Source organism: Lactuca saligna, chromosome 3 (assembly GCF_052625555.1).
Source record: "Lactuca saligna cultivar CGN05327 chromosome 3, ASM5262555v1, whole genome shotgun sequence".
NCBI lineage: Eukaryota > Viridiplantae > Streptophyta > Magnoliopsida > Asterales > Asteraceae > Lactuca > Lactuca saligna.
Window position 1 is genome coordinate 68,043,076 of NC_136419.1, and position 13,895 is coordinate 68,056,970.

The 13,895-nt window shown below is 35.7% G+C and overlaps 2 protein-coding genes across 2 annotated transcripts; both read right to left on the minus strand.

Moving 5' to 3' along the window:
- Positions 1–1,412: 1,412 nt before the first annotated feature.
- LOC145035661 (uncharacterized) lies at positions 1,413–3,137 on the minus strand. The gene has a single exon (XM_078984169.1). It carries the CDS (start codon positions 3,135–3,137, stop codon positions 1,413–1,415), a length of 1,725 nt encoding a protein of 574 aa, XP_078840295.1.
- Positions 3,138–5,847: 2,710 nt separating this feature from the next.
- LOC145035662 (uncharacterized) lies at positions 5,848–6,735 on the minus strand. Its single transcript, XM_078984170.1, has one exon. It carries the CDS (start codon positions 6,733–6,735, stop codon positions 5,848–5,850), a length of 888 nt encoding a protein of 295 aa, XP_078840296.1.
- Positions 6,736–13,895: the final 7,160 nt, after the last annotated feature.

A 13,895-nucleotide genomic window follows, 5' to 3' on the forward strand; every position in this document is an offset into this window, starting at 1 on the left:
GATACCAATGGAAAATGGAGGTAGCTCATCAAAATGATCGTATTCTTCTTCATCTGTGACATCATCAACACCGAGTATACGTCGTTTACTGTGCAAGACAATGTGACATCCTGAATCTTTCGGATCCTCAACAAAGAATACTTGGGTGGCTTGCTTGGCTAAAATAAATGGCTCTGATGCATAACCATTTGTTGAAAGATCGACAATAGTGAAACCATCGTTGTCAAGTTTAACACCTCGTTAGTTGTCAACCCACCAGAACTTGAACATGGGTACAATGATGGAATCATATTTCAATTCCCAAATTTCTTGAATGACACCATAGTAAGAGTCTTTAGCGATCTTGCACCTTTCCTCGTGATTAGCCCCACTGAATTCCATTGTAGAGGCTATTAGTGTCACTCCATTATTTTGAAATGTACTTTTACCATCTTGCCGATTGGTGTAAAATGTATACCCATTGATATCGTAGCCTCGGTATGTTGCCACAAGATTTTGCGGACCATTTCCCAAACTCACTACTACTTCATCCATCCTTTCTCCGTCATAACTTGCTTTCACTTTATTTTTCAGCCATTTTGCAAAGGTTTTGTTATGCTCGATAGTCAACCATCTTTCGCCCTTATTTCTATGCTTCTTCTGTAGCATTCTTTTGTGCTCATTTATGTATGGAGCAATGATTGTCATGTGTTGTAACACTGTAAAATGTGCAAGATGAAATTCCTCACGATCTAGAACGAGCCTTTTCAATCCAATTGTCCTGGTCCCTACAAGTCTACCCGCATGTCGAGATCTCAGAATGCCAATATTGTTGACACCTTGAAGATAGTCTGTACAAAATTCAATCGCCTCTTCTGAAGCATATCCTTCAATAATACTACCCTCTGGTCGATTTTGGTTCCTTACATACCCTTTTAACACATTCATATATCTCTCGAATGGATACATGTATCGTAGGAAAACTGGATCGCTTTGCCATGAATCCATGAGATATCAGGTGAACCATTAAATCAAAAAAAGAAGGTGGAAAGTACATCTCGAGTTGGCATAAAGTCATGATAATATCACTTTGCCATGAATCCAACTCTTCGTGGCTAATAACTTTTGAATGAATCATGTTAAAAAACAAGCAAAGCTTTGTGATCGTGTGTCGAATACGGTCTGGAAGTATTCCACGAATTGCAATGGGAATCATATGTGTCAACAAAACATGACAATCATGGGATTTCATACCTACCAATTTTAAGTCATTCATCGACACCAACTTCTTAATGTTAGCAGAATAGCCAGATGGAACCTTCATAGTATGCAAGCATTGGCAAAATTTTGTTTTTTCATCCTTGGACATGGTATAACATGCTGGAGGCAAATATATACGTTTCCTAGCATTCTCAACTGGAGCAAGCTCGGGTCTAATTCCCATTGCTACCATGTCTCTTCGAACATTCTTTTGACTTCCCTTTAAGGTTCAACAATAACCCTAATAAACTTTCACAAACATTTTTCTCTATATGCATGATATCAAGACAATGTCGGACTTGCAAGTGCTTCCAGTATGGTAAATCCCAAAATATAGACCTTTTCTTCCAAATACTATTGGTAACAGATCTACTTTTACCTTTTACTTTACCGAACACAATGTTTAGATTTTCAAGTCGGGAAAATAAAATTTCTCCATTTAATGGTTTTCTTGCCTTTTTTTTCTCGATTCTACCATTGAAGACCTTTTTTTCTCTACGATAACGGTGTTTATGTGGAAGAAATCTTCGATGACCCATGTATACAGTTTTCTTGCAGTTTTTTAACCACAATGAATGTGTTTCGTCTTCACAAATAGGGCATGCCTTTTTCCCTTTTGTACTGTATCCTGATAAATTCCCGTATCCCGGGAAATCACTTATGGTGCAAAAAATCATGGCTCTTAGTTGGAAATTATGCCCTATATATGCATCATACACTTCAACACCGGAATTCCATAATATTTTCATATCGTCTATTAATGGAGCCAAATACACATCGATGTCGTTTCCAGGTTGTTTTGGACTTTGAATTAGCAATGACATCATAATATATTTTCGTTTCATGCATAACCAAGGTGGGAGATTGTAGATACAGAGAAGTACTGGCCATGTACTATGACGACTACTCAGACTTCCAAATGGATTAAAACCGTCAGAACTAAGTTCGAATCGAATATTTCTAATCTCTTGACCAAATTCTTCAAAATCATTGTTGATATTCCTCCATTGAGGAGAATCAGTCACATGTCTAATCTTATCATCTATTTTACGCTCAGCATGCCATCTCAACAACTTTGCATCTTTGGCATTCGCAAATAACCGTTTCAATCTTGGTACGATTAGAAAATACCATAATAATTTAGCAGCTGGGCCTTTTTTGGTCGCTATAATATTTTCTTCTTCCATCTGGGCTTTCCTCTTATACTGCGAAGTACCACATATAATACACTTATCTAGGTCCGCATGTTGGTTTCTATATAACATGCAATCATTTGGACATGCATGTATTCTTTCGATTTCCAATCCCATTGGACAAATTAATTTTTTTGCTTGGTATAATGAAACAGGGAGCTCGTTATCTTCGGGAAGCATTTCATGCACAATCTTAAGTAGACTTGTGAAGCTTGTATCACTCCAACCATTGGTTGCTTTTATGTTAAACAATTTGAGCACAACTGAAAGTTTGGTAAATTTTGTACACCCAGTATACAATGGTTTTTCTGACTCGTCAAACAATTGTTGAAATTCGTCATAATATTCTTTTTCAGGAACATTATCCTCACAATCATTCAACATATCAGACACATTCTCATGATCGTCATTCCAATCAGTTTCGTTGTTAAGTTCTGAGAAACTTGTATTCTGATCGAGCAATATCTCACCATGTCGTGACCAACACGTATAGTTACTCATAAACCCACGAGTTATCAGATGTTCTTCTATTTTTGTAGAATCAGTGTGCATATGACAATTTTGACAATCAATACAAGGACACCATATGTAACCTTCTCCCCTTTTCACCCGATTTTCCTCTGCAACTTTTAGAAAATCGGCCAAACATGCCAAGTATCTAACGTCTGAACGTTTCATTTTGTACATCCAATAACTGCGATCCATCTATAATTTCAAAATATATATTTTAATAGAATCAATATACTAGAGAAAGTATTTATATAATCACTATATGAGACAAATTATTTAACAAACAGTCTTAAAATGAGAATCTTGAAAATTCAACTATCTAAAAGCATATGCAATGTACATGATACTAACTAAATTACTAAATGGATGTTGCAAATATATGATGGATTTCCTAAAAAGTGATCAAAAAAATAGAGTTACTTTCATGATTTAGATTAAACAATTAACATATTCTTTTCTTTTATTATTTCAATCAATTTTTAAATTAAATACCACCTAAACACTCATAATTTCAAGTGCTAATATATCCTAAATTTCTAACACAATTGTTTATAAATAACATTTAAGAAAACAATCAACAAAAAAGTAACAATGTAAACAATAAAACAAAATACGTGACACATATCACATATCATGATATCATATAGATAATTTAATAATTAAAAACATTAAAATTTATTTTATTCATTTTATAATGGTTAGATATCATTTATTCTTATTTATTTTAATTAGTTTCCCTCTTTCACATTGATTTTTCCTTCCCGCCTACAACTCTATAAGGTAAATATATTGAAAGGTTATTTGAAAAAATAGCAAAGTAGTTTCATTTTACTTGTTTTTTAATAAATTTATAGCACCATACTTTCATTTGGTCATGTTACAACAAATAACTTAAATTTTTTTTGTGAAATAATAGCAATGCTAACCAAATAAAAAACAACTTTTTACTGTTTTAATTGATTAGAGTTTTTTTCGTTAATCTCATGGTTCATATTTTATTTGCAATTATTGATATATGTACTTAATTATAGGCTGAAGTTGAATGGTACACTCACTTTTTTTTGCTATCACTACTAACTCTCATGAAGAGGTAAATAATTTTGGTTAATTCATTTGCTATTAATTGCATGATGTGTTTTCTCCAAATTATTCCCGGTGTCTAGCTTTGTTATTTGTTTGAGTAATAACTTTTATGCTTTTTTTTTAAATTTTCAAAGTTATATTATTTGTTTGAATTGTTTAGTTTAAAAAGTGACAATAGAAAGACCAGTTTTTGTAGACTTTTAACTCATATTATCAGTAATATTTTTGTAAAGCAGTTATGTGATGTATTGGTGGTTTGGTAATGATGCCAAATAGCATTTTTATGCGATGTATTATGTATCTAAAATATTAAATAACATTTAGAATAATACGAACGATTGCTTAAAAGTGAAAAAATGTTACCTTGGGCAGATTAGATCAAGCTAGAAAAGTGTGCTTCGTGGTTCAATTGATTTATGTCGGCATTCCTATTATGTAAAAGAATGAAAATATTTTAACAAATGTACTCGATCTTAGAAGTAAAATGCAAACTTCTAAAATAAATATATAACATGAATAAAAGAGTAATCACAATACCTTAAGAAAGTGAAATTGAAAGTGATGATGAAATCGCTAATGTGAAAATAATGCAAAGTGGTAATCCTGTAACATAAAAAAACTAGAACTCTTTTAACAAAATATAACCTACAAATACAAACTTTTGAATTAATTATGTAACATAATTAAAATAGTAATCACACTACCTTTGAAATTGAAGTAAAAATATGATGATGAACAGCATAGAATGCAAATTGGTAATGGGAAAGAAAAGAATATAAAAATTGTAGTTTATTGAAACCACGTCATATATGAATTTATACATAATCAATTGCGAATACTTGGGAGTTGAACCACCAGGCTGTCATTATTGATAAAACTTTATCTCACAAAACAAGGTTGTTGCTCATTGTACGGCAAAAAAAAAAGTCTAGTAGTTAGCTGGGCCCTATGAATTTATGAAAAGATCCAAACAGAATAAAACCCGGTTGCTTATTTTAAACCGGGTCATAAACGAGAAGTCCCTCTTTCCCTATTAATAAAACCCGTTTTTCTCAAAACCGGATCCTTTCAAGAGGATCCCATGTACTTTTTTGTAGTAGTGATCAGGGTTGAAGAGTATTAGCAGCAACATCACTAGCTGTGACTGATGGTTGTCGCCGCTAATAGTTGTTATTCTTGTTGTGCGTGGTAACTTAACCACCAACAGTTCGTGGAGATTCAACACTACAGTAGTTGCATTAGCACTCAATGTAAGTGTTTTATGATCTAATTTGGGTTGGTTTTTTGTGCTTTATTAATCTGTTGGTAGATTTAATGGTGCGTAACGGTTAGGGTTTATTTGTTGAGTCCATCTGCTGTTCATAATGTTTTTATTAACAAATGAAACCCAACACATAATTATCAGCAAGCCAACACTCTGGCTAATGCCTGTCGCATTGAGTTCCATGAACCAACTATATTCAAACATTTAGCAGAAACCATATATGGTTATAAATCCGATATATAAAGATAAAATATTACGATAAACATATTGATAGATCTTTTCCCCTCTCATCCTATTTGTCATTTTTGTGCCTCCTCAACTCCTCTCTCTTTAGCCACAATGGATATTTATGTTTACTATCATATAAAACATGAAAATTTTCTTTTAAATTTATCTATTACTTCAGCTAATTTAGGAATAATAAAGAGATACTAGTAACAAACAAAAATGAGATTGTATTTTTGGTAGTATGTATAGTTCACAAAGTCCATGCACATGTTACAAACACCAGAAAATGCCTCTAAAACACGCCTTACTGGTGTATGAAAACTTTGATGTCTAACAAACTAAGATATTGAGAAGGGAAACTCTACTATGGATTAATCTCCTGAAAAGGTGATCTAAACCATCCTTCAATCCTTCAAGACCCACATCAAGAATTTGCAATCTCCTTAGTGTCATTTCCACATCAATATCCTTGGTCTCGCCATTTCGCACATTCTTGTGGAGTAACATGAGAGTTAACTCAATAGTTTCAACCTCATTGAGGACCACTTGATCATGTTTGTGTGTGGATGTACGCTTGGACAACAACTTTGATATAAGTTGAACCCCCTTATCCGTCTTAGGCTTGGCTGACACAAAGATCAAAATGGATTTGAACAGGGAGATAGTAAGAGCATTAGTTTCTATAAGAACTTTGGAAACCAATGACACGTGGTGATCAATATCTACAAAAACAAATGAACATATTTTCTTTTCTAGATGTTTTAGTTTCCTGAGGCTCTTGGTTACAACTTTCTTTGCCATTTTCCGGAAGCACAGATACGCGGCAATTTTACTAGCAACTGCTGAATTGCTACCTTTCCTCCGTAAGGCCATTTGAAGGGCGTTCACGTTTTCCTTCATTAACATTATCATGTCGATAAGGGTGCTACACGTGTCTAGAAACCCAATGGACCACTCTAAGGCAGCTTCGAGTAGGGTTCCATTTTGGTGGTGAGAAAGCGCTTGTTGGGTCTTTGGAGCCTGGACAAACTCATTCACGAAAACATGCAACTCTGCCAAACCAACTAAACCACTTTGAATGCTTTCAAACGAACCCACCAATTTTCCCGATGCTCTCAGCTCATTTATTTTCTTCTCGGTGTTAGTGCAAGATGGGTGGGTTAACCTAGAAGGCAAACTAATGGATCTGAAATGATTTATAGATGATGGGGCTCCCATGTTGATAATTTATTTGATCGAACTAATTAAAGCAAAATTCAAGGATCAGATGATGTTAAGCTTGCTAAAGAAAGAAGAAGAATATTTATAGGGACGGAAGATCGACGAGGATGGTGGAGACATAAGTTAGAGATTTGCATTTATTAAACTATTTAGCAGGATATATCATGAGCTGTGATGTTTTTGCGTTGCCTCCCCAATCATGAACGATACCTTTCACCTGCCTAAAATTCAAACCTTTATGTTGCAAAATTTTCTTATGTATATAGTTTTATATTACATCAAGTGGTGTTGGGTGTATCCATAGGTATATATTCTATTTGAGGTATAATACGCATGATATAAAAGTAATAATAATCCAAACTAAAATACACATGTAATATATTGATGATATTTAAAACCATCAATGGCTGGCATATCAGCCTTGTGCCTTTTTCTAGAACACAAAATCAAGAAACTGGATTTTAAAGGTAACATGAATTTTATTAATGGTAACATGAATCCAGGAGTACCTCATGTACGGAGTTAAAGCAATCATTGAAAAGTTAAGTACGTTCTCTGTATTTAACCAACTTCAAGATGGCATGTATTAATTAACAAACAATTATTGTAAACTACTTCTGCAACTCCATTGTGTGTTCCTTATATGTAGAAGGCCCTACTAATCTTAATAAACGGTATAATTTCGCTAGATTACAAATTATTTTTAGAGATTTTGATATCTAGCTAGTTCTACTTTTCATGATATTGTTTGTTTAAAATTTTCATTTAAGATATGACAAAAATATGATAATCACTTATGTAAGACTTAGCTTTTTCATATTTAAGCAAACCGTGTGGTTTTCAATCTAAAGGTTCAATAAGATTATAAAAACTCACATTTTCTACATCAAGCTGCTCTCCCCAGTGTTCATCAGCTAAAATCTGAGATTCAGGGAGTTAGGTAGTGATTTTGGCAAAGAATTTTTCTTTTCCAAAGAGATGAGAAAACTCTACATCTGATCGGCGGAATTTAACGATGTAGTCCTTCAAGAAGCAGGTAGCTGACTTGTAGGCTCCCATGCTTGAATCATTTGATTGACAATCTCGGAGGTGAGCAACAATGACAAGAATGACATTTGGATTTATCGAAGGAAAGTCTGCATCAGTGATTGTGATGATAGGTTCTTTGTTCCGAGAAATATTGTATAAGTATAGGAGACAATCCAGATCAAACATGCTCTCGACTTTTCTACCATAACAAACTATGTTGGTGATTCTTTTCTGTGACCTCACTTCCTTTTGGGTTCGTGCATTGGTAGAATAAAAAGTGCTCAATCTCTCACGTTCAGTTAGGATGATAGTTTGAGGATCACCATTTGGATGAAGAGCTGCAGACTTGATGTAGAAGTGACCATACGGAGAGACTGGAAAGTCGAGTTGATCAACATCTTGAGTTGGAAGATCAAAAAATACATGAAGGGCATGAAATGTATGTCATGACTGATTCATTCTTGGAAGAGAGGATATATGCCCAACATCGGATTTTGGTTGTCTTTGAGAGTGTGAACCCGTATGCTTTCTTCCAATTCTTGATCAATTTGTTCCTGGACCAGCCCTCGAACTTTCTAAACGACCTCATTGGGTTGTCTGAACTTGTGTCTATCTTCTTGCCTTTGTCTTTGAATTTGTCACATTTGTCATAAATGGAGGAGATAATTTGATGACTAGATTCCATGATAAGTAGTTCGGATGGGGGAGGAATTAGAGGATCTTCAGGGATTTCATCAGATTTCTGGGTAGGAGAATCTTCATCAATTTAAATGATCCTCAGAGCATGAATTGGAGGAAGCATTGATTGAGTGGCTCATAAATCATCAGTTGTGACCTTGGTTTTGAGTTTCACAAAGTCTTGGCTCTGTGTGAACACTTTTGCTAAAGATGATGACCAAGAAACCGAGGACCATTTCATCTTCTCTTCTTCCGAAAGGACTTTGACAGGTTGTTCTCGGATGACTTGAAGTCCTAAGATCACATTTTCAACCAGATCTTCATCATCTTCAACCTATTCAGTTTCCATAACTTCCATTTCTACAACTTCATCATCAGTAAATTCATCTCGGAGTGCATACTACGAGATGGGTTTCCATTGAATTATTCTTCTTTCTCCCCCTTTTACATGGGAAGGCCCTACCTCCAATGCAAGTATAGACTCAGACTTTATTTCCTCCAATCCTTCAAACACTCGTTGAAAACTTATATTAAGTACTTCGTGAGTGTGTCATATGCCGTGGCTGTAGGAGCTTAAGCTTTGAGGTGGGTAAAGGTTTCATCAAGAATGACAAGCATCGAATCAAATTTTTGGTTCGGAAAATCCACAATATTCCTGGTTTAACAGATGAGCTTAATGAGCACCTCTTGCATGACCATGTTCATGGCATCTTTTTGATGGATCTCCTTCTCAAGTTGTTGAATCTGTTTCTCATGAAGAAAATGAGTCTTCTTAATGAGTTCATTGGTAGCATTAATCATACCATCATGGATTTTAAGCATGATGGTGGTGGTGGAGATATGTTGTTTGAGACTGTCATTGTACTTTTGCTCGACTTCTTTAATAGTGAGCTCGAGATGAAGTGAAATGAGTAGGTTTACCTGATTGGCTTGGTCAAGTTGTGAGGGAGCAGCAGCTTGGATCTCGGAAACATATTTGAGGATGAGCTCGAGCTTGGAGTCAAGATTTGCAGCTTTCTGATCGAGTTTCGTGTCAGTGCCTACTGCTTTCAGGTCAATATTATCGACTTTGGAGTTGGCTGAGGCAATGTTATCTCGGAGTTCCAACAGGGAAAAAGGATCTACAACATTCTCATCTGAGGATCATGTATCTAAGATGGAACTTTCGGATTTTCTATCATCATCATTTGGCTCTAGGAGTTGGAATCATCAACTGGAGTGCCTTAAGCTTTGTTATCTTGATCATCTATCAAGATATTTTCAGGAGGAGGAGAGGAGTGCTTGTTTCCTTCAAAATCTTCTTCTTCTTAGATTCCTTAGAGGATGAGGAGACACCAAAATCGTAATTTGGTTTTGATGAAGAGGAAATATGATTGTTTTACTATGGTACAATATTCCTTTGTATGAGAGTATATTCCCTCCACTAGTATATAAAGTGGAGGTGAGTAGTCATTTATGTATGAGTGCACTTATGTGGACTTTAGACTAGAGAGCATGTGCATGTGGTCTCTCCCCATTCATGATTGTTCTTCATGTAATATGTTGTTTCTCTCCATCTATTCATCAAAGTTTACTCACATGTTTATGTTCATCAGTGTTTACACGATTACCTTTTTGATATTATCTTTCTACACCAATCCAATTGTAGAAATGGGAACCTAAAACATCACATCCATGTTGTGCTTCATCTACAAAGAAGACTAATACTTGAGCTCAAAAAGTATGCTATGTTTCGACTAGTTCAACTCGAATCCTTGTCAACCTATCATTTCCTTTACAATCTTAGGATGTTTTTCCCGATTTACAAAGTAGTAGACGACCTAGTAGCTCTTGTATGGCTTCATTAGTAAAGTGTCTCGGAGTGGGTCTTGTATCGGGTTTCTCGTTAAGTTCCAAACTCATCCTCAATGGATCATTAACGTCTAAGAACCAACGATGACTGACATAAACAGCTATATTTCATAGATTGAACGAGGGAGTGCGTTCATTGTAAGTCGGGCATGCTCTATACCCTTGCTCGATCTAACATGATAAATTACAACAAGTTATAAAGTCATTTATTGTCCATAAGAACATAACTTTCATTATGAAAATGTGTTTTTCATTACGTATTTAATATGTATGACTGAGTACCACAAAAAATTAAGCTCTGCCACTAACAGCCTAAGGAAAACATTCATGTCCTTTCCAGGTGCCTTACGGCCGAGAATCAACAAGGCTAACATGAATGATGACTCTTTCATATAAAGCCATAGTGGCAGGTTGTATGTGGTGAGCATAGTAAGCCATGTTCTATGTGGATTACACATGTTACCAAATGGATTAAAGTCGTCAGTTGCAAGCCCTAGCCGTATGTTTCAAGGTTTACTCGAGAAGTCAAGGTAATCTACATCAAAGTTGTCCAAGATTTTCCATCAACGGGATGATACATCACACCATCTTCTGATCTCCCGGTACTATCCCAAATCATATTTTTGGAAGTATACATTGAACAATACAAACGTCGTAGTCTAGGGGTCATTGGAAAGTACTATAACACCTTATGAGAAACCTTCTTAACCTTGGTTTTTTATATCAATACACCGAATATCCTTACAAATAGGATAAATCTACAATGTCTTGTGTTCCAACCAAAAGAGAAACAATTGTTTTTTCATACATGTATTGACTCATAGCCCAAACCTATATTCTTTAGTTTTTTTTGGCCAGATAATATAAACGGGGAACCTTGTTGTCTTGTGGAAATGCTAAATTCAACAACTCAAGGAGTTAATTGAATGAACTATCAGTCCATTTGTTTTTTTTACCTTGATATGCATAAGCTTTGCAAAAAAAAAAAAAAAAAAAAAAAAAAAAAAAAAAAACTCAAGGGAAGAAACTATACGACGATGATATAACTTGGTTTCGACTTCCAATAACTTGGTTTTCACTTCCACTAACAACTGTACAAAATCATCATTTGACTTCCACTAACAACTGGATGAATTAAATGCTTACCGTGATATGTCAACATTTCGTATGACTGACTGAAACCATGTAAACATACATGACGTCTCATTATTATTGGATCCATGAAGTAAAGGTTATCATATTTCTCACACGGACATCGAGTTTCACCATTACTATCCATATTTGACATGGATCTCTCAACAAAAGAGTCAAGTCCTAGTTGGAACTCGGGAGATTGACTATGTTGATTAGTAGTCCAGATTTTATCGATAGACATGATCCAAATAAAACATAGTTTAGTGTTTAGGGTTTACACTATAGGAAAAAAATCAGATAGAGTATTCATAAATTCGTTGATTAAAAAGTATCCCTAACATGGGAAAAAATAATCAGAAACGGATAGAGTATGCACAAGGGTAGGCTTCTAAACCCATTTTTTTAATAACTTACCTCATATGTGAATGTGTATTACATGATTGTCTTTTTAAGAAATATTCGACAACATTTCCCGTTAGCTCCCAAGTAGATATATATATATATATATATATATATATATATATATATATATATATATATATATATATATATATATATATATATATATATATATATATATATATTCCTGAGGAGCAAAGAGAAAATGACAACCTAATCTTACTTAAACAACGGATCATACAATACTTGTTCACATCGATCGTAAATGAGATAAAATATTCAAAAAGTATTTCCAAAATGGGACAGCCCGAAATAATTTTCTAAATCAATTTCGGACGGGTATTTCTAGGCTTATGATGATTACAATTATGATAGGCAAACAAATAATATTTGGAATAATTTTTTTTTAATCATTTATAGCGTCTTACTTTTGTATATTTTTGTTATTTATGGCAGCTGATTTTGTTTTAAGTTTTCTATAATAACTACTTTAAATATTACATTGTTTTTTCTATTTGAGCATTATACTTTTGCATATTGTAACGTCTGGTTCGTGTACGTATTTAATTAAATTAAAGTAAACTCATGTTTTGCTCTGGGACTCGACGAGTTGGAGGCCCAACTCGTCGAGTAGACTCGACTTTGGGTCGGTAGGATAAGTGACCTACTTGACGAGTCAGGAGACCGAGTCGACGAGTAGGACTGTCTGCATGAAACCCTAATATTTGTGGTTTAAACCCTATTTAAACAACTTATAACTCCCCAACCTAGCCTCCATTGTTCCTCCCAACCTAGAGAAAACTCTAACTCGAGCCATAAGCGTCTTTTGAGTGTTCTTGAGCTTTTTGGTGACTTTTGTGTGCATTTGAAGTTGGAAGAGAAGAAGGAAGCTTGGGAGTTTAAGTGAAAGCTAGTAGATCCAGAGGTTTTGCTTCGTTAACAGTTCATTCAAGGGATTGAGGAGTCAAGAAGAGTAGATTTCTATACCGAGGACAGTGGGGTGAAGGACCCCATTGCTGTCAGGAGCTTGATCGCAAACATCTAGTTTGCACAATCGATGAGCTTTTTCCCGAAGGGGTCGAAGGTCCACTTTGATGCACGTTGTTTAAGCGATAGAGCTAGGGATTGGTGGTAGTCAGTTGGTGACTCACTGGGAGCCCTAACCATCGAGGCTATAACTTGGTCACACTTTGTGAATAGGTTCAGGGCTGAGTTTGCGCCAGCTATGGAGCTTCAGCAGCTGGCCGAGGAGTTTATTGACATGAGACAAACTATGGAGTCAGTGGCAGAGATCATAACCAAGATACAAGAGAGGGCCTTGTTGGTACCTCAGTATATAGGGGATGAGAAGATGCGGAGGACCGTTATCATGATATGTTGGGGGATGATATTCGGGAGCATGTCAGCTACTAAGCCTGCCCGACCCTGGAGTCCATGATTTCCAGGGAGAGGGAGAGGGAGAGGGAGCACCTCAAGAAGAGGAAAGCAGAGGCAGAGCAAGTTATTGGAGTTTCAGGGAAAAACCTAAAGGATCCGATATTAGGTCGAAAGGCCAATCGGGCCAAAACTGATACAGGAAATGCGGCAGGCCGCATGAGGGAGCTTGTAGAGCGGGATCATCAGGATGCTACAAGTTCGGCAAGACGGGGCACTTTAGCATTGATTGTACTGCTCCTACCCCCACTGTTCAGATGTCAGAACCGATTTTCTTTAATTGAAGTCAGAAGGGACATAAAAAGGCCAACTGTCCCATATTGACAGCAGCAGTAGCAACGCCGGTGGTGGCACCAACTCCAGTGACTACACGGGTTACGGATGGTAGGAAGGTCAAGTCACAGGATCCAATGTTGAGGAGCCGATATTTCAAATTGAAAGTCGAGGAGGCATGCACAGTATCCGATGTGGTGGCTGGTATGGTTTCTTCTCTCTAACTTTTATTATATGTCGCTTGTTATATTGATGTATATTATGTTATATGTTTTGTATAGGATCATTCCATGTGAACGGTATCCCAGTTCAGGTGTTGCTTGATTCGGGTGCTACCCGATCATTTGTCTCTTTTGCGC